The sequence below is a fragment of the Microcaecilia unicolor genome, chromosome 1, assembly GCF_901765095.1.
Source record: "Microcaecilia unicolor chromosome 1, aMicUni1.1, whole genome shotgun sequence".
NCBI lineage: Eukaryota > Metazoa > Chordata > Amphibia > Gymnophiona > Siphonopidae > Microcaecilia > Microcaecilia unicolor.
Genome location: NC_044031.1, coordinates 183737664 through 183757795, shown reverse-complemented (window position 1 = coordinate 183757795; position 20132 = coordinate 183737664). Strand labels below are relative to the sequence as shown.

The 20132-nt window shown below is 43.0% G+C and overlaps 1 protein-coding gene across 1 annotated transcript in view; it reads left to right on the top strand.

Moving 5' to 3' along the window:
* The first annotated feature begins 772 nt into the window (after positions 1-772).
* LOC115470131 (retinoic acid-induced protein 3-like) overlaps positions 773-20132 on the top strand; it is a 33966-nt gene continuing 14606 nt past the window's right edge. The window contains exons 1-2 of the mRNA XM_030203070.1: positions 773-1007; positions 18009-18976. Coding sequence (XP_030058930.1) covers positions 18055-18976 — 922 coding nt within the window. The 5' untranslated portion in view covers positions 773-1007; positions 18009-18054. The remainder of the gene's footprint in view (positions 1008-18008; positions 18977-20132) is intronic.

Below are 20132 nucleotides of genomic sequence, written 5' to 3'. Positions count from 1 at the left end.
TCTCTTCAGCTACTGGGCCTGGGGATCCCTGCTAGCCATGCTACTCTGCCCGATTGCTCCACTCTGTATTTGTTAGGAGAACCCCAGAGCAGCATGGTTTTACCACTCCTTAAATTCTGGCACTATGGATGGCTGCCTAGTTCACCTAATAGTAAAGCCCGCCCTGATCTCAGTCCTGGCTTGCTGCACCCCCTGCTATTCTGATAGACTCATTCACAGCTCTGCCAAAAGCATCTCAGTCCTGACCTGCAGCACACCCTGCTATGTATGTTTAACAGGAATGAGGAGAATCACAGAATAAGGAGTAGAAAGCCAGCTGCACAGAAATACCATGCAAGGGTTGTGTATATTTATGCATGTTAACAATGTCTTGTTATTTTTATTGATGTACATAAATAATGTAGATATTGTATGTGGTTTTCTTTTTTGGACTAGGTAAGAAATAAAACATTTTCAGTATGAAGTCCTTACACATAGCTCTACTAATGTCATGGCCTGCAGTGCTCCCTGTCATTTCAGTGCTGACCCCCCTCCCCTCCCCCAGCTCTACTAATATACCTCAATCCTTCCCAGCAGTGCCCTCTGTTATTCCAGTATTGAAACCCACACTGTTGTATAAATACACCTTGATCCTGCTCTGTGCCACCCCTTGCTATTCCAGTGTAACGAGCCTGAGGAACAGCATGAGAAGATTTTGCCTCCTCCTTGATAGCTTACGTCAGGCCCTCACACTCTCTCTCTCACATCCTCTCTTATTTTCCCAGTGCCACAGGTAGCTGTCAGACTGGTCCAGGTGTGTCACCTCCACTCCCCCTGTTTCACTGAGTTTTTATAGCTGCCTTCCTCAGAATTTGGCAGAAAATCTGTTGCTAGCACTTAGAGGTGTCACAGAGATCACACATACCCTCATACTCGGGGAAAGGATTTCAAGCAGATTTATTTCATCCTGTTCCTGCTACTGAAATTTCAACTTCAGAATCAAATTAGAAGACAGCCGTGCTGAGAAGGTAAAACAGCATACATTGAAAAATGAATATTGAAATTCTCTGGTGGCAATATTGGTTGATAGGATCAGTTATATGATGCAGAAGGCTTAGATTTAGAATTTGATGGTTGCATGGAATAGCCAGCCAGTGGAGGTGGAGGCAAAATCAATACCCAAGTCGTGAAAACTTAAGACAGGCACAGAGGATCCCTGGGGACCAAGAAACAAAGCCAGAAGTCAACTGGGATCTATCTGCAAGAGGAGCTAAGTTGGCAGACTAGCTTAGCCTGATGCTCCTGTTCTGCTCTCATATTTTGTCTTTCTATTGTAGATGGAGTTTAAGATCAACATTTTTTGCTATCCTCCTCTTCAGTGTAGTGGCAATTATCCCCCACCTTCTTTCATGTGGGAGACTGGGCCTCCATGTCCCAAATTTGGAAAAAAAGGAAAGCATTTCTTGAAAGAGTAGACCTAGGAAGAAAATCAGGAAATATTTTTGACAGAAAGGGTGATGAATGTGCAGAATGCTCTCCCAGAGTGGATAGTGGAGGTTAAAACAGGACAGGGACAACCACAAATTGTCATCTGTGTGTGGGTTTCAGTATTGGAATAACAGAGGGTACTGCAGGGAAGGACTGAGGAACATCGCAGAAGCATGGCCTATTGGTGCACCTTTAAGGGGTTAAAATGTTCTAGTCAAATAAATCATCAACTGGTTTGTGATTGCTAGAATGAACAACACAGTGCGAAATATGAAGCATAAAAAGTCCTAGGGGAAATGCGGGTAAGGGACTCAGGAGGTCAGAGGTTTGGGCAATGATCACGCTGATATAACTAGCTATTTAGGTGACTACAAAGTTTTGTGGACAGACATAGGAAAGGAGGGATATCAGGTATGAAGAGGGGGGTTTTTTTATGCTCAGATGATGAAGTACTTATGAGGAAAGTGACAAAATCTGTCCTGGTTAAGGAGATAAATCTTACAAGCAGTCATATTCTGGGGCTGGCACCAGGGATATATCCTTGGCAGTGTGAACTGGAATACCTGGGCAGACTGTTTGGTCTTTTTCTGCCATCATCTACTACGTTACTTTACACCTGAACAAGAATCAAGTATTCCCAGGACTCACTGGAGTGGTGGCACTGTTTTTCAGGCTGGAGTGCTGGAATTCAGACAGTTACTACTCAAAGCACAGGTATCATGTAAAACAGATGAATAACTCTGTGAGCAGATCTACAAAGAGAAGACAAGAAACTGTCAGGAACACCATTTTGATTTTGATTACTTTCTTTTAATGAACATTTGCCATGAGTAGTGAGTAGCTGTCAGACTGGTCCAGGTGTGTCTGGCAGGTACTGGGAAGGCTGGGAGGTGGTTTTGGGTTGGGATTGAGGAGAGAAGGAAGGTGCTGAGGTTGCTGGTATGTAGGATTGTGTAGTTTTATTGTATATGTTTTAGATTTTACTACCTTTTTTCTACGGGCTTGGCCCACTTAACACAAAGTTAACCATTGGCATTTAACTTTTTGTGTATATTCAGCAGAGATTACCATTTAAATGGTGCTGCTGAATATTCATATGAACGGAGACTGCATCACTGCTCGCACACTTAATTTAGGCCTGCAAGTTCTCTAGCCTAACATACCTGTATAAATTATCTAGAGAGTGGCTGAATTTCGCCATTGTCTGGATAACTTTTGTGCCAACCTCTAGCTCATCCGTAACCGCACTCACTTTACATATGGATAAACACCAGTACATAAGGATTTATGCAGTGGTATTTAATTATACAACTTCCACAGATTTTTTTTAAAAAATGTAACTTATGCACACTGCCATGGGCCAAACAAACGGCTTTGAATATCGGGCCCTATGTTTCTAGATTTTGTTATTGATTTGCTGTGTACATTGCCTTAGGTAGTCAGTTTCTTATTGGGATAACAGCTGATAAGTCTATTAAATAAATAAATTGCCGCTCATCAGCTGTTTATATGATTTATATGTAATAAAATATGAACAGAACATTAAGGAATGGTGCTAAGTTCTTTTCTTGCATGTTTGATAATAAAAACCTACATGACGATGGCAGATAATTTCCAGTGACAGTTTCAGAGCTGCTCTCTTCATACATTCATGTCCTGAGTTTTCATGCTTGCTGAATTGGTTTGCGTCACTTATGTTAGCTTATAAACCATGTTAATTTCTTCATGGGAAGGTGATCCAGAAATATTAATAAACAAATAAATACTGGAATACTGGGGAGGCTGAAACAGGAAAAAAATTATTTTTTTTAATATATATATCTACAGGGCAAGGCAAAAAAAAGTAACCTCTTGGAGGTTTGTGCCATTTTCTCAGCAACTGCTTTGAATTTCAACACCAAATTTTACATACTTATTTAGTCATCACACTTACATATTACTATTAAACAACATTTAAATTATCCTAAGCTATGTTGATGTTACTGACATTGTAGCATTACTACCTAGTGATTTTGCGGGTTAAAAATTTCAAGCTAAAACACAGTAAAAATAATGTCATTCAAACGATACAATTAACAATGTGTCAGAATTTCACAGTCACTGTGAATGCTCCGAGTGTCCACTCCCAACTTTAACACAGGCCTTCAGTCGCTTTGGGAAGTTCTTAACAACCTTGTCAATCGGACCCTGTGGCAGACTGTCCCAGATCACCTGCAAAGCTTCCTTGAGTTTAACAATTGTTTGTTTTACAGTGCAAACATTTTTAAACACACAAAAATCGCTGGGTGGTTACACTAAAAAGTCTGTAACATTGCCTTATTTAAAGATAATCTCATTCCACTTGGCTCATAAAAGTAGACAGGAATAGCAAATAAAGCTGTAAAAGTTCACTTTGAAAAGTCAAGAGGTTGCTGAGAAAACGGCAAAAAAAACTTAAGGGGTTACTTTTTTTTTTTTTTGCCTCACCCTGTATATATCTAGAACTGCAAAGCAACATCAAAGATGGGGATTAAGGGATGTGGGGGAGGGGGTATAGAAGAGTGGGATGTGTCTGAGGGGGTGGTGGGCTGAGTGTATATGTTTGGCTGTGAGTGTGGCTGAAGGGGATGGCAGTGTATAAGAAGTCTGCCTCGCCTCACCCTATGTTTGGAACAACCTTCCTGAGCCCTTACACCAAGCCCCCTCCCTGCCCATCTTCAAGTCTTTGCTTAAAACCCACCTCTTCAATGCTGCATTCGGCACCTAACTCTTACCGTTCAGTAAATCCAGACTGCCCCATTTTGACCGCCCCTATCGGACTGACCATTCATTTGTCTCTTAGATTGTACGCTCTTTGAGCAGGGACCGTCCCTCTATGTTAAATTGTACAGCGCTGCGTAACTCTAGTAGCGCTTTAGAAATGTTAAGTAGTAGTAGTATGGTATAGGAAAATCTTCACTCCCTTCCCCTTGCAATCTTCAAGCACCCCTTTTTACACTCTCCCCTGCTCTTCTGTTTCATCAGTGTGACAGACAAACAACAACATAAGCACTAAAAAGAAACCATAAGAAAATAGCAGGCTAGATGGGTATATGAATCTATATATGTATAGAACAGATGTCACCGAGTGGCCAGAGCCCACAGGGACTCCTGGGGCATAGGTCTGGATTTGGACTCTAGTGCTATTTGACTTTTTCCTGTTTATTCTTCTGTCTAAGCTTATCCAGCTGCAAGGAGATAATAAGAGTCTTAACAATACTAATAGTGACGATAATTTATCTTGTCCCTTCTCCCTCTTGGAACAGCATCTCCAAATTGGTTTGCTCTGAGCACAACATGACAGGAATGAACCACCCTCTTAGCCAGTCTGTGTTGGGTAAGATCTCAGTCTTGCAAGGTTAATCGAGTTTTTCTTAGTACTTGCATTGTACTAATGACAGCTTCCTTCTGGAGTTCACAGAGTGTAATACATAGACACAACCTAGCAAGGTGCATTCGGAAGATCTTTCTATCAGTACATAAGTATTGCCATACTGGGACAGACTGAAGATCCATCCAGCCCAGCATCCTGTTTCCAATAGTGGTCAATCCAGGTCACAAGTACCTGGCAAGATCCCAAAACAGTACAATACATTTTATGTTGCTTGTCCCAGAAATAAGCAATGGATTTTCCCCAAGTCCATTTTAAAAATGGTCTATGAACTTTTCCTTTAGGAAGCCATCCAAACCTTTTTTAAACCCTGCTAAGCTAACAGCTTTTACTACATTCTCTAGCAACAAATTCCAGAGTTTAATTACACGCTGAGTGAAGAAATATTTTCTCCGATTCATTTTAAATGTACTACTTTCTGGCTTTATTGCGTGTCCCCTAGTCCTAGTATTTTTGGAAAGAGTAAACAATCGATTCACATCTACCTCCACTCATTATTTTATAGACCTCTATTATATCTCCCCTCCAAGCATGTCTTTTCTCCAAGCTGAAGAGCCCAAGCCGTTTCAGCTTTTCCTTATAGGGAAGTTGTCCCATCCCCTCTTATCATTTTTGTTGCCCTTCTCTGTACCTTTTCTAATTCCACTATATCTTTTTGAGATGCGGTGACCAGAACTGAACACAATATTTGAGGTGTGGTCGCACCATGGATCAATACAAAGGCATTATGACATTCTCATTTTTATTTTCCATTCCTTTCCTAATAATACCTAACATTCTATTTGCCAGCAGTCCCCAATACAGTTGGGATAACATCTGTATTTCTGATATTTGAGGAGCTTCTTTCTTCCACAAGTCATACAGACTAGACATTTGGTAACAATGCTTCTATTAACGAAGCAATTAGTTCTCCTTTATCACTGCAATGTGCCTGGTTTTCTTACTCTTGAGCTTTTTATCAGTGGGGAATGGAAGTGTCCCAGATGAGCTCAACTTCTTCATTCTCTGTAGCTCTGTCAGGGTGTTTACAATTTCCAGTGGATTAGCCATGTTACTTTATTATATCTTTCTAAATATAGGTCTTCTGACATCAGTACGTCACACTCAGCAAAGAGATATGTAACCGTTTCCAGTTTTGTGCTACAGAATCTGCATTTATCTGTTTTTTTATTGCTGGCTGTGAATCATCTAGTCTGCTGTTGCCTTCTTCTCTTCAAATCTATCAACAGGATTTGATCTATATGTGCTTGCTGAAGTAACTCAGTATATCTCATATTTATTCATTTGACATTTGTTTTTTCCTGTTTGCTGGTTCAGCTCTTTGAAAATATTTTTCTCTTTGCAACAGAACAGTTTCCTGGTTTGCTTTTCTAGAGAGAACTCACTATATTTCTTTTTTTTTCCAGTTCAGGACTCTGCTTATGACTTAAATCAGCATTTGAGGTTAAAATCTGTGTCTTCATAGATTCTCACTTAAGTCCACATTTCACAACTTAAGGCTCTTCACATTTACCTGTCGGCAAGGCGTTTCCAATACATAGTTCAGAGGCTAAACTTGCTTTTTGCACAATAAACAAGCCTTAGTCCCTTTTACCTCTCAAATGGCCAAACTGAATGCCTCATTGAATTCCATTTTTCATATCACTCAAACAAATCTCCTCTTCCCAAACAGTTTGAGGTTTTCACTGTAGTTAAAACTATTCCAGTCAATGCCAGGTGGACAGTTACCTTCATTTGAGTTAACAGTTCCCACAGTCCTCTGGAGCTCTTCCTATACTGGAACTCTTGACAGAGGTGCCAAGTTACCTAGGTCCAGGCTGGAAACCTTATGGCCAGTCCTGGTTTCGAACTTACATCCCAAAGCAGTGTGGGATTTGTAGTGCTTGATCCTGCCCTTTGAAATCAGTGCTGCAAGTCCCATAATGCACCAGGATTGTCAGAAATCCAGGTCTGTCCCAAAATCTCCAGCCTGGAATTAGGTAACTTGGCATGTCTGTGTTGAACCTTCAAGAGAGGCACGACAATGTTTCTCATATCTTGTTTTGCAAATTCAGTTGCTTCTTTCTCTGTATGTGCAGGTGGATTCTCATTCATTCCTTTTATTCTTCTGAACACTTGCCCAGAATTAAGGGTAGAGATTGATTGTGGTCATTTATTTTCATACTGCAGCACTTGTTTCAATCTTTGAGACCTAAGGTAATTGTTCTGAATTTTTGTGAGAACCATGCCTTCTTCATCCTTGTTTTTATAGACCAGCTGTGGGCACGGAAAGGTTTTCTTCTTACATACTAATTGTTAGTATGTAAGAAGAAAACCTTTCCGTGCCCACAGCTGGTCTATAAAAACAAGGATGAAGAAGGCATGGTTGAAGAAGGCATGTTGAGAGTTTTCTGAGGCTGGCCTATGATTCTAAAACTGTGTGAGGATCGCAAGTTGATAGGTAGCTTGTATATTACTCCTTTCTGCCAAAGCTCTTTGCTGATATTTTCTCTCCGTGATTTGTGATTGATGCACCTTAACCTACTCCTAATTATATATCACTTCCTATTCAAATTCTTTTATATTACACCCACTTCTATCTTTTTCTGTCGCTGTAGATGGCATAGAGGGGCATAATCGAATGGAAACGCCTATCTCCATGGGCGTTTATCTCCGAGAACGGGTCCGTGAAGGGGCGGGCCGAACCGTATTTTCAAAAACATGGACGTTTTTGAGCTGGGCGTTTGTTTTTTTTAGCGATAATGGAAACTAAAAACACCCAGCTCAAAAACGTCCTAATCCGAGCCATTTGGTCGTGGGAGTCGCCAGGATTCGTAGTACACTGGCCCCCCTGACATGCCAGGACACCAACTGGGCACCCTAGGTCAGTGCGGTGGACTTCAGAAAAAGCTCCCACATGCATAGCTCCCTTACCAAGAGTGCTGAACACCCAACCCCCTCCCCCAAAACCCACTACCCACAAATGTACAACACTACCATAGCTCTTAGGGGTGAAGGGGGCACCTACATGTGGGTACAGTGGGTTTTGCAGGCCTCCCATTTACCAGCACAAGTGTTACAGGTGGGGGGGGGAATGGGCCTGGGGCCACCTGGCTGAAGTGCACTGCGGTACCCACTAAAAGTGCTCCAGGGACCTGCATACATGCAGGCCTCTAGGATTTGTTGCTGCTATATAACATTGGCACACCAGTTGACACCTGAAGACTAATCTCTCCGAAAACGTCCTTTATTGGAATAACCGCCTTTACTCACAGTTAACTGCAGATCAGAGGTTGTGCCCCACTGGCAACGAGTCTCCCTTGTACTGAGATGAGCAGTAGGTCAGAGCTGGCAGAATGCTGTACAATGCCCTCTTTCAGCCACCAAGTTCTGTAACGTGGCTAACACAGGAAAGGGAACTAAAACTGGCTTACAAAAATGGCCACTACCGCATGGACTACAACAGGAAACACAACAGGGCACACTCTGACCCAGTAGGCAGGGGGAAAAGCACCATGGGAGAAGAGCCTACCAACTACCAACATCGTGAGACTGTAGCACAAGCTAATGAAATCACGGAGCCCAATACCCTACACCCACCACAATGCAATGCTGATGTGACCCTGTACTGCACCCGAGAGCCACATCTGACCCAGGGAAAGGCTGTGAGAGGATCGAACACATTCTGCTGTCAGGGAGGTGGGTATGGCATTTGAGGCTGGCATATAGGCTGGAAAAAAAGTTTTTTTAAATTGGGGTTTTTTTTGGTGGGAGGGGGTTAGTGACCACTGGGGGAGTCCGGGGAGGTCATCCCCGATTCCCTCCAATGGTCATCTGGGCAGTTGGAGCACTTTTTTGGGACTTGTTCGAGAAAAAAATAGGGTCCAAAAAAAGTGACCCAAAATCGCGGTAAAAACGCCTTTTTTTTTCTATTATCAGCTAAAGACGCCCATCTCTCCTCGGCTGATAACCATGCCCCAGTTACGCCTCCACCACGCCTCCGATACGCCCCCATCAACTTTATTCGTTTCCGTGACGGAGTGCAGTTGGAAACACCCAAAATCAGCTTTCGATTATACCGATTTGGGCGCCTTTGCGAGACAAACGTCTATCTCCCGATTTAGGTCGCACTACAGGCGTTTTTTTCTTTCAAAAATAAGCTGGATAGTCATCCTTCCAGTTCCCTTGGCTCATAACCTTGGGGTCATCTTTGATACATCTCTCATTTTCTACACATATTCAATACACTAGTAATGTATATCATTTCTTTCTCTTTAACTCTTTCTGAGCATGTTCTTCCATTCTCTTATCACCTCCTGCTTAGGCTGCTGCAACTTGCTCCACTATCATCTATTCAAAATTCAACTGCATGACTTACTGTATTTGTCTTCAATGTTGCTACAACTTTGTAACTCCTCTCTTTAAATCATTATATTGACTTCTCATCTGCTTCTGACCGGGGCCAGCTCTTCCAATGAGTGACTGTGGTACTTTGCATATGGCCCCACTATGGACTTATACAAATGAAGGCCAACAGTGAGTCTGTGCACATGGCCCCACATCCCTTCACATCTCTCACAAGCCACCTCTGCTTCTGCCAAGGGTCCAGCTTCTTTTACTCACAAATACATTCACTCAGCAGCTCCTCATTGCCTATTTTCTTTCTCTCTCTCTCTCTCTCTCTCTCTCTCACTCTCTCTCTCTCGCCAACCTTTGTTGTGAACACCATTTATCAGGCAAGTCACCCTTACCTGTGCCCATCTCCATCACCACCTCCCAACTACATTCTTTCCACCTTGCCTGAAACAGAGTCGGTGTGTAAAGCTCCTTCTCTAGCCATATTCAGATCCAGGCTAAATCCTCGTCTTTTTGAGGTTGTTTTTACTTTTTAAACAGTTTTTATTGAACAAATGAATGAAAACTGCATACTGTTACAACATACATGTATGGTTCAGTGTTTTCAACCATTAACCCTCCACCATCTCCACACACTCCCCAAAACCAAACACAGCTTTAATTCTGAAGGACTTGGACTCTTACAGCTCTTCAGGAATCAAACAATATGAAACCTAATCTTTATTCTTCCCCTCTAGTCCTACAACCCTCCCATCCCCCTTCCAAAACAAATCTATAGATAACTAGGAAATAAAAAGACTTTCAAACCTTAAATAATTAGATTGTGACACATTGTATTGGAGTTGATGAGAGTATTTCTCCTATCTGATTCAAAATATAACTACATGCAGATGAATGTAATATCTGAATATATAGAGACCATATAGCCATAAAACGGGATTGTTGCTTAAAAGTTACACTTAACTCTCTTAGCTCCATCAAAAGAAGTTTGTGTAACTTATTTCGCCAATGACAGTAAGATGGTGAATCTACTTGTGTCCAATATTGCAAAGTACAAAGCTTCCAAACCATATAGACCTTTGTTACCCACCACCTAGAACCTTCCCCCTTAACACCAGCCAGTGAAGCCTGTCGTAACACAATGCCCAAGGGTTGAAAATGCAGTGTTGTATTGATAACCTTTTCCAAAAACCCCACTATCGCTCTCCAAAATGTTTTAATTTAGTGAGAGTTCCAGATGTTGTGGAAAAAACACAATGGGTTATCCACCCCCCCCCCCCCCATCATTTTATATCATTTGAGATTCAGACATATAGGCCCTGTATAGTATTCTATACTGACATTCTCTTAAAGATACACTGCTCACGTTCCTCGGTATTACCTTTAATTCTGTTTTTAAATCTTGACCGTTTCTCTATAATGAACACATTGGGGGGCACAATCGAACGGGGACGACCATCTCTAAGGACACCCATCTCTGAGGATGTCACCGTGAATGGGCGGGGCATCCCGTATTATCGAAATAAGATGGGCGTCCATCTTTCGTTTCGATAATACGGTTGGGGACACCCAAATCTCAACATTTAGTTCGACCTTAGAGATGGTCGACCTTAGAGATGGGCAACCTCGGTTTTCGCCGATAATGGAAACCGAGGACGTCCATCTCAAAAATGACCAAATCCAAGGCATTTGGTCGTGGGAGGAGCCAGCATTCATGGTGCACTGGTCTCCCTCACGTGCCAGGACACCAACCGGGCACCCTAGGGGGCACTGCAGTGGACTTCACAAATTGCTCCCAGGTGCATAGCTCCCTTACCTTTGGTGCTGATCCCCCCACCCCAAAACCCCCTCCCCACAACTGTACACCACTACCATAGCCCTTAGGGATGAAGGGGGGCACCTACATGTGGGTACAGTGGGTTTCAGGTGGGTTTTGGAGGGCTCACATTTACCACCACAAGTGTAACAGGTGGGGGGGGGGATGGGCCTGGGTCCACCTGCCTGAAGTGCACTGCACCCACTAAAAACTGCTCCAGGGACCTGCATACTGCTGTGATGGAGCTGGTATGACATTTGAGGCTGGCATAGAGGGTGGCAAAAATGTTTTAAAATTTTTTTGGGGGGTGGGAGGGGGTTGGTGACCACTGGGGGAGTAAGGGGAGGTCATCCCCGATTCCCTCCTGTGATCATCTGGTAAGTTCGGGCACCTTTTCAAGGCTTGGTCGTGAAAAAAAAAGGGACCAAGTAAAGTCGGCTAAATGCTCGTCATGGACGCCCTTCTTTTTTCCATTATCGGCCGACGCCCATCTCTTAACCACGCCCCTGCCCCGCCTTCGGTACGCTGCTGATATGCCCCCGGGAACTTTGGTCGTCCTCATGACAGAAAGCAGTTGAGGACGCCCAAAATCGGCTTTCGATTATGCCGATTTTGGCGACCCTGAGAGAAGGACGGCCATCTCCCGATTTGTGTCGAAAGATGGGCATCCTTCTCTTTCGAAAATGCCCCTGATTGTCATCCACACTCTTATTTGATATGTACATTGTAAACTCCATGAAACAGAGATTGTCTCCTACGTTAATATCCACAGCACTGCATATGTTGAGTAGCAATTTAGTTTTACTTAATTTTCGTATAAGGAAAGTGGCCTTAGAATATTTGTTCAGGTTGAATATCACCATCGTGTCATCAGAGAAGCTTTTAATTACTTGGGAGTTGTTCTACTAAATGATCAACACAGGAACTGTAAAACTTCAAATTATCTACAAATAGTAGGTGCAACGTAACTACAGCTTAGTAACTTTGGGATTAAGGCTAAACCCATAGCCCAAGGAGTTAATAAGAGTACTCAGTGGATTTAGTGTCAAAGAAAATAATGTGGTGACAGGGAATTTCCCTGAAATATTCTTCACTTGATCCTGGTGTTAGGAATGACAACTTTCTCATCTTCAGATGGAGTATAGTTTGCTACATTTGTATGGTAAATTTGTTGTACTCAATCAAACCAGTGTATAAGTATTTGGTACATTTCAAGGCCATTTATTATTCCATATTTATGTAATATCGTTTCCATTTCTGTGCTCCTAACAGGCTACAACAATAACAAAGGTAACTTATAAAACATAACACCAACATTTAACACCAATAAATATCATAATTATTCCAAACAGAACTTAAAAAGACACTGTGGGGGAGTGAGTAGTACAAGGCAGGGTTTCCTTAAGGCCACTCCCTCATTGAGGCTGGAACTGAGCTACCTTAAGGCAGGGAATAGCTTAGTCTGGCCAGGAGGGTGAGGCTCAAGCAGAGAGCAGAAAGTTACAGTCCCACTGGCAGAACAGAACAGGGAGGCCCTGAGCAAGAGGAAGGGATCCTCCCTGGGTGTTCCCCACTGAGGCTGCAGTACTTGAGGAAGATGGAAACAGAGTGGCCTTGTGGCAGATGCCTGTATCCCTCAGCTGTAAGCAGCAGAAGCTTATTCTAGGTAGGAGAAGGTTTATCTGAAACCTATGATTTATTAATCCTTGAGGCCAGACTAGAGGTGGGCTTGGGTATGTTTTATTGTAGAGCCTGTCAGGGGCAGGGCTGGGAGACGTTTACAGGAACCCTGAGTGCATATTGAGACTGTGGAACCTGTGGGGGGGGGGGGGGGGGGGGGGGGGGGGAGGACAGGACTATAGTAAGACTGCAGGAAATTAAAGACATTGCTTTATTCAGTTTGTGAGCTAAACAGGCTTGTATGCATGAAAATACAATAAAAAGTGTTTTTGTTTTGCTTCCTTCCCTTTGGCTATAATTCTGAGGATTCCAAAACTGGCCATGGGTCCACGTTACCATAGCTACTTCTAGGGATGGGCAGCCAAGTAATGTTTGTTTCGGGGGGTTTTTCATACCAGAATGAATGTCATCAAGAGTGTGCATTCCTTTTGATGAAGTGCGCACTATCCCATGGATTCTATATATGGCATAGAAATTTAAGTGCGTGTCAAAATGCATGCACAAATTAATTAGCTAACAAGATAGTAACTAACAGTAAATTGATGTTAACAATCAATTATGGCAGTTAATTGACAGATTTTGCATGAGCATATTCCTGCATATTATTCTATAACCCGGCACACCTAAATCCCCTAACGTGCAACGTAAAAGGGGATGTGGCCAGGGGTGTGGTAGAGATTTTCCAAAAAATTGCATGCAGAGTTATAGAACACCACCATTCCCATGCCTAAATGCCAAGAGTTGGGCGTCAGCTAGAGGCCAAGCGAAACTGCTTTTTTTTTTTCAGTGTCGGCCGAAACTGAAACTGCTACCGAAACTGTCTAAACACTTTTTCGAATCCGAAACTGCGGCCGAAATATATCACCCAGTTTCGGCCGAAACTGAAATTAAAACTGAAAACTAAGATTGACTGTGTGAATATGAGCTAATAAGGCCCACTGGGGATTGTCGGAGCTTGCAGTGGCAGCCCTCTGCTAAACCCACAAGAGATTATTACTCTCCAGTCCTAGGAACTGCAAGCACAGGCTGACAACTGGGAGAGCCATTTTAATAAGGACTTCTCAACAAGTCTAGCACATTTAAGTTCTCAAGTCAATGCAGACGTTATTAAATATCTTCTGAGACAGGAACTTTGTGAGAACTTGTTAAAGAAATCATGATTACCCACTTTTTATGCTTACCCAAATTGTGCACAAGTAACAAGAGAAAGCAGCACTGAGAGATGTTTCCCATTTTGTATTTAGTTGTAAAACTGATTAAGAACAAGCACAGACACTGGTCTATACTGTAGACATTATACCAGCCTGATGCACAATCCAGAATAAACAAGCACATTGACGTTACTGAATGAGAGGACTATATGCTCTGAAAAATTAAAATCAAGAGCAATACATTTCTCAATTTATTTTCTAATATAAAAACTTCATTTCGTTGTATTATCATTTCCCTACTAACACTAAAATCTGACCTGTACTTCTACTTGAAAACAATCACCATTAGTTCATCTCATAGAATCTAGTTTCTGCACGCCACAAATTTGATTTAAATGTTGCATCTTCATCATACCCAACAGAGTCTGGAAATTCTTTCACCCAATAGTATCCAAGCCAGAATATATTTAAAAATTTAAATAATGAAAACCTATTTTACCTCCAAGTAAAACAGCATCCGCACGCATGGACCTCAGCTAATGAAAACTGAGGGGCCCTTTTACTAAGCCGCATAAGTGTCTATGCACGCCATAATGGAGTTACAACACGGCTACCACATGGCCCTTGTGATAATTTCATTTTTGGCGCACGTCAGAAAAGTATTTTTTATTTTCTGGCGCCCAAGTTTTCCTGAGGACGTCCTCGCAGGACGTCCCCGCGAAGGGGCGGGGAAACCCATATTATCGAAACAAGATGGGCAGCCACCTTTCATTTCAATAATACGGTCAGGGACGCCCAAATCTCACCATTTAGGTCGACCTTAGAGATGGTTGTCCCCTATTTTCGGCGATAATGGAAACCGAGGACGCCCATCTCAGAAACGACCAAATACAAGCCATTTGGTCATGGGAGGAACCAGCATTCGTAGTGCACTGCTCCCCCTCACATGCCAGGACACCAACCGGGCACCCTAGGGGGCACTGCAGTGGACTTCAGAAAAAACTCCCAGGTGCATAGCTCCCTTACCTTGTGTGCTGTGCCCCCAACCCCCCCCCCAAACCCACTCCCCACAACTGTACACCACTACCATAGCCCTTAGGGACGAAGGGGGGCACCTAGATTTGGGTACAGTGGGTTTTGGAGGGCTCACATTTACCACTACAAGTGTAACAGGTGGGGGGGATGGGCTTGGGTCCACCTTCCTGAAGTGCACTGCAGTACCCCCTAAAACTGCTCCTGGGACCTGCATACTGCTGTCATGGAGCTGGGTATAATATTTGAGGCTGGCATAGAAGCTGGAAAAAATATTTTACATTTTTTTTTTTTTAGGGTGGGAGGTCATCCCGATTCTCTCCGGTGGTCATCTGATCATTTAGGGCACATTTTTGTGGCTTGGTCGTAAAAAAAAAGGACCAAGTAAAGTCGTCCAAGTGTTCGTCAGGGACACCCTTCTTTTTTCCATTATCAGCCGAGGACGCCCATGTGTTAAGCATGCCCCAGTCCCGCCTTCGCTATGCTTCCGACACGCCCCCGTGAACTTTGGCCAAAATCGGCTTTCGATTATGCCGATTTGGGCGACCCTGTGAGAAGGACACCCATCTTCGAAAGATGGGCGCCCTTCTCTTTCGAAAATAAGCCTGCAAGCGGCATTTGGTGCATGTAGGTCATTACCATCCGGTTACCACGTGAGACTTTACCTCTAGGTCAATGGGTGGTGGCAGTAAGGTCTCAGGTTTCATTTTGCCGCGTGTCTATTTTTGGCAAAAATTTTAAAAAAGGGCTTTTTTACAGGCGTCCTGAAAAATGGATTGGCACGCTCCCAAAACCCGTGCCTACACTACCGCAAGCCATTTTTCAGTGCACCTTAGTAAAAGGACCCCTGAAACTTAAAGCCACAAATTTGGGCACGGGAATGGGCTCTAAGCATTATTCCATAAAGAGATCTCAAGTCGGAGCACTGTTTGTCCTGTTTGTCGGTCCTAATTAGATTGTAAGCTCTGTTGAGCAGGGACTGTCTCTTCATGTTCAAGTGTACAGCGCTGCGTATGTCTAGTAGCGCTATAGAAATGATAAGTAGTATTAATAGTGTTTATAGACTAGCATTCTGTGCTGATTTTTTTCCTTCCATTTACTTATCTGGGCCTCTGTGTAAAAGAGGGCACACTCTGACTGCGAACTCTTCCCAATAGTTAAGAAGAATACACCCTCTTTACACATAGGGCCCTTTGTACCAAGGGGCAGTAAAAGGGGCCCTGTGGTGGTGTCAGCTCATGGCACCCCCCCCCCCTTTTTTTACTGTTGCCCGGAAAAAGGAATTTCTGGGCAGGGGGGTGGAAATGGCCATGAAGTAAGTGAAACACTTGCTGTGCAGCCATTTCCCGGGGGAACCCTTACCGCCACCTAGTTAGGAGATGGTAAGGATTCCTGTCTTACCCCGGTGGTAACCAGGCAGCGTGATTACCGTCAGGTAAGCCCCTGGCACAGGGCTCGCACTTAGTTCCTCACTTCCCTCTCCCCCCAAACCCTGATCACACAAGGATTTCTGATTATACGGCCCTCTATATAAAAACATTCATATAGGCTGATCACAGCAATTCTTACTGTCTCCTCTTAAGGTGGTGGTAAGATCAGTTGTGCTAGTGACAGTCAGGATAGCTAGTGCCTGGTAAAGACTGGTGCACTAGCTGTCACAGCTGGCCTCACCTCTGCCCACCCTTGTCACGCCCAAAACTGGCACACTCCCACTTTAGGCAGCTAAAGCAGGGTTTTTAATGCACAAGATTCCATTTTAGTGTTGTACATATTTGGGCCTGCGCTGCTGTCTACTGCAATGAAAACCCCATATTTGCTAACACAGCTTAGTAAGGGCTCCTTACCGCAGCTTAAAAGGACTTACCACTGGTCGTGCTGAAGTGTCCCGCGTTAAATTTGCAATCTATGCACACATACTGCACACTAAAAAATAAATGTAATTTTTTCACACAGGGGATGTGTCGGGGGGGGAAGGGCGGAGAGTGGACATTTCTGCACTAATCAGTGAGCGCGTCTGCAGTGAATTTGTGCTGATTCGTGCATGATTAGCGCGTGAGCGCTTACTGCCTACAAAATAGGTGACGATAAGGGCTTGTGCGCTAAATTTTGTTAAGGGCTGCACACTAATGGCAACATTAGCACATGCGAATACAAAAAAGAACCAATTTCCACAAAAATATAGCCCAGCAAATAACCAAAAATGTGGAGAAATGTGCACTGAAACACACAACTTCTTAATTGGTGTAGTTCTGGCTTACTTCATACAAAACCACCCTAATTATTTTTCATTATTTTTAATGCAGTGAGGGACCCTTTTACAAAGGCACGGGAGGGCTAAGGCGCGGGTTGCGTGCACTAAACCGGCACTACTGCCGGGCTAGTGCATGCACCAGGCAGTAATTTCGAGTGTGGCGTGCTCCGAATCCTGTGGTAGAAAATAATTTTCAATTTTCTACCACGGGGAATGTTCCCAGTGGTAATCAGCAGTTGGCGCAGGTAGCATGTGAGCTCTTACCGCTAAATCAATGGGTGACGTTAAGGGCTCAGGCCACAAATAGGCGCACGCTATTTGCCGTATGCCCATTTCTCGGCCCATTAAAAAAAAACTTTTTTCTAGACGCAGTAGGTTTTAGATAAACAGTCCACTAGTTAAAGGGGGGCATTATTTGAATCTCCCTTTGGAAGGAGAAGAGTTCTTCCTCTTGTTAGTCATTTTTATGAGCCAGAGTAATAACAATAATACAATTATTTCTTATTCTTTCTCCCTATGGATGTTGTCCTAGTGACTCCTTCCTTTACTCCTTCCTCTGTCTCTCTCTAAAATGCTGTAATTCCTAAATGGCTTGAAAGACATTGAATATATTCCCAAATTATTTCACTTGGCGATATGTGGCCAATTCTGATCATTTGGAATTTTTTTCTTTTTTTTTTACTTTTGCAAATCTTTGTTATATTTTATTTCTTGCACATTGATTTTTTTTTGTACAAATGATATGTACTATGGTTTTTTTCCTATGCAGTTAAAACATGCGAATAAAATTACTTCTTCTTGCAAATATACTTTGTGAATTCATGAATCATCCAGAATTAACCTACTTATCTTTTTCTCTTCCTACAGGCTTCTCTGGAAGATTCTCCTGGTCTGAGCTACCTTCTTTAGCTTGATGGCTGGGTGTGGCGCTAACCTCGCATTAGACTATCAGTTCCTCTGTGACAAAAATGCAGCATGGGGTATCGTTCTTGAAACTCTGGCAGCAGCTGGAGTTGTCGCTACCATCCTCCTTCTATTAATTCTCTTTTGCCTTATACCCCGTACCTCAAATTTTAACAAGCGCTCCATTATCCCCATCCAAATAATTTTTCTGCTGGGAACCCTGGGAATTTTTGGCCTCACCTTTGCCTTCATCATCAGAATGAATGATCAGACTTGCCCAACACGCTTCTTCCTCTTTGGAGTTCTCTTTGCCATTTGCTTCTCCTGCCTCCTGGTCCATGCCTTCAAGCTGATTAGCCTCGTAAGAGGTCAGCAAGGGATCGGTTGGTGCCTGATGTTAATGGCTGTCTTTGCCCTGTCGATGGTCCAGATCATCATTGCCATTATATGGGTAGTAATTGAACTGGCAAGGAACGGGATGCCATGCAACTTTTTAACCAACTCTGAAGAAAACTACATTCAACTCAATGAGAACTTTGTATATATTCTCATCTATGTCCTGTTCCTCATGGCCCTAACTTTTCTTGTCTCCATGGTAACCTTCTGTGGGTGCAATAGCAACTGGAAGATACATGGTGTCAACATCTTCCTCACTATGCTTTTCTCCATATGTATCTGGATAGTCTGGATTGTCATGCTTCTACGAGGAAACAGGCAGTTGGGCCATGGCCATATGTGGGATGACCCTGTCATATCTATCGCCCTAGTCTCCAATGGCTGGGTATTCATCATCTTCTATCTAATTCCTGAGTTCATCTACCTCACACGGAATCCCGCTGAGTTCCCAAAGGACTGTGCCCCCACCCAGCCCCATCTCCTGCGGCAGACAGGTGGAGTAGAGAACCGTGTCTTCGGACAAGATGATTGCCAAGGTAAGGTCATGTCATGCTGAAGTATCACTAAGAAATTCCCCCCTGGTACAAAGTTACTGACATTTGAAATTGATTATTAACCAAGATTTTCTCTAGTTGATAATTGCAGTGAATTTGAGAGATCCTTGGATATTGTAAAGTATAGTTTATGTTGGGGTGGTCAGCTGGGGTTAAGATGTAAGATGAAGATTAGGGCTGATGTGTTCTGTTTGGTTGTATTTTATACTACTATGATTTTGTTTTGATTGTTTAGAGTGAATTTTTAGAGTTGGGATGGAATAAGTGTGTGGCAGAGTTTTAATTATGATAATAATGTATTTATCATATCTATTTTGTTTTGTTACATTTGTACCCTGCACTTTCCCACTCATGGCAGGCTCAATGTGGTTTACATATTGTATACAGGTACTTATTTGTACCTGGGGTAATGGAGGGTTAAGTGACTTGCCCAGAGTCACAAGGAGCTGCCTGTGCCTGAAATGGGAATTGAACACAGTTCCTCAGTTCCCCAAGACCAAAGTCCACCACCCTAACCAATAGGCCACTCCTCCACTCCAATAGTTTTGTATTGTACCAATACTTCATAGTAATTGGTGAAGCATGTAATCACTTGCACATTCCAAAGTAATCAAATAAAAATGATCACAATTTTTTAACCTAAAGACCTTATTCTATAAAGGTTATGCTCCTAAAATTTATGCTCCTCTAATTTATGAGTATAATTTACGCTCCTAAATTTCTACTCCTAAATTATGAGCGTAATCTATTTTGGAACATAGAGTATGCTCCTAATTTAGAAGTATAAATTTAGCAGCATAACCTTTATAGAATAAGGCTCGTAGGACCCCTTTTACCAAGCTGCGGCAAAAGGGGGCCAGTGCTGGCATCGGTGCGTGTTTTACATGTACACTGAAGCCTCCTTTTACCGCAGCTGGTAAAAGGGAAAGTCTTGCTTTCCTGCAGGAAATGGCCAGGTGGCAAGTACATATAAGCACATAAGCACTGCCATGCGGGGAAAAGACCAAAGGTCCATCAAGCCCAGCACTCTGTCTCCAACAGCGGCCAATCCAAGCCCCAAGAACATGGCAAAAACCCAAAATTTAATAACAATCAATGGACTTTTCCTTCAGGAATCTGTCCAGACCCCCTTTAAACT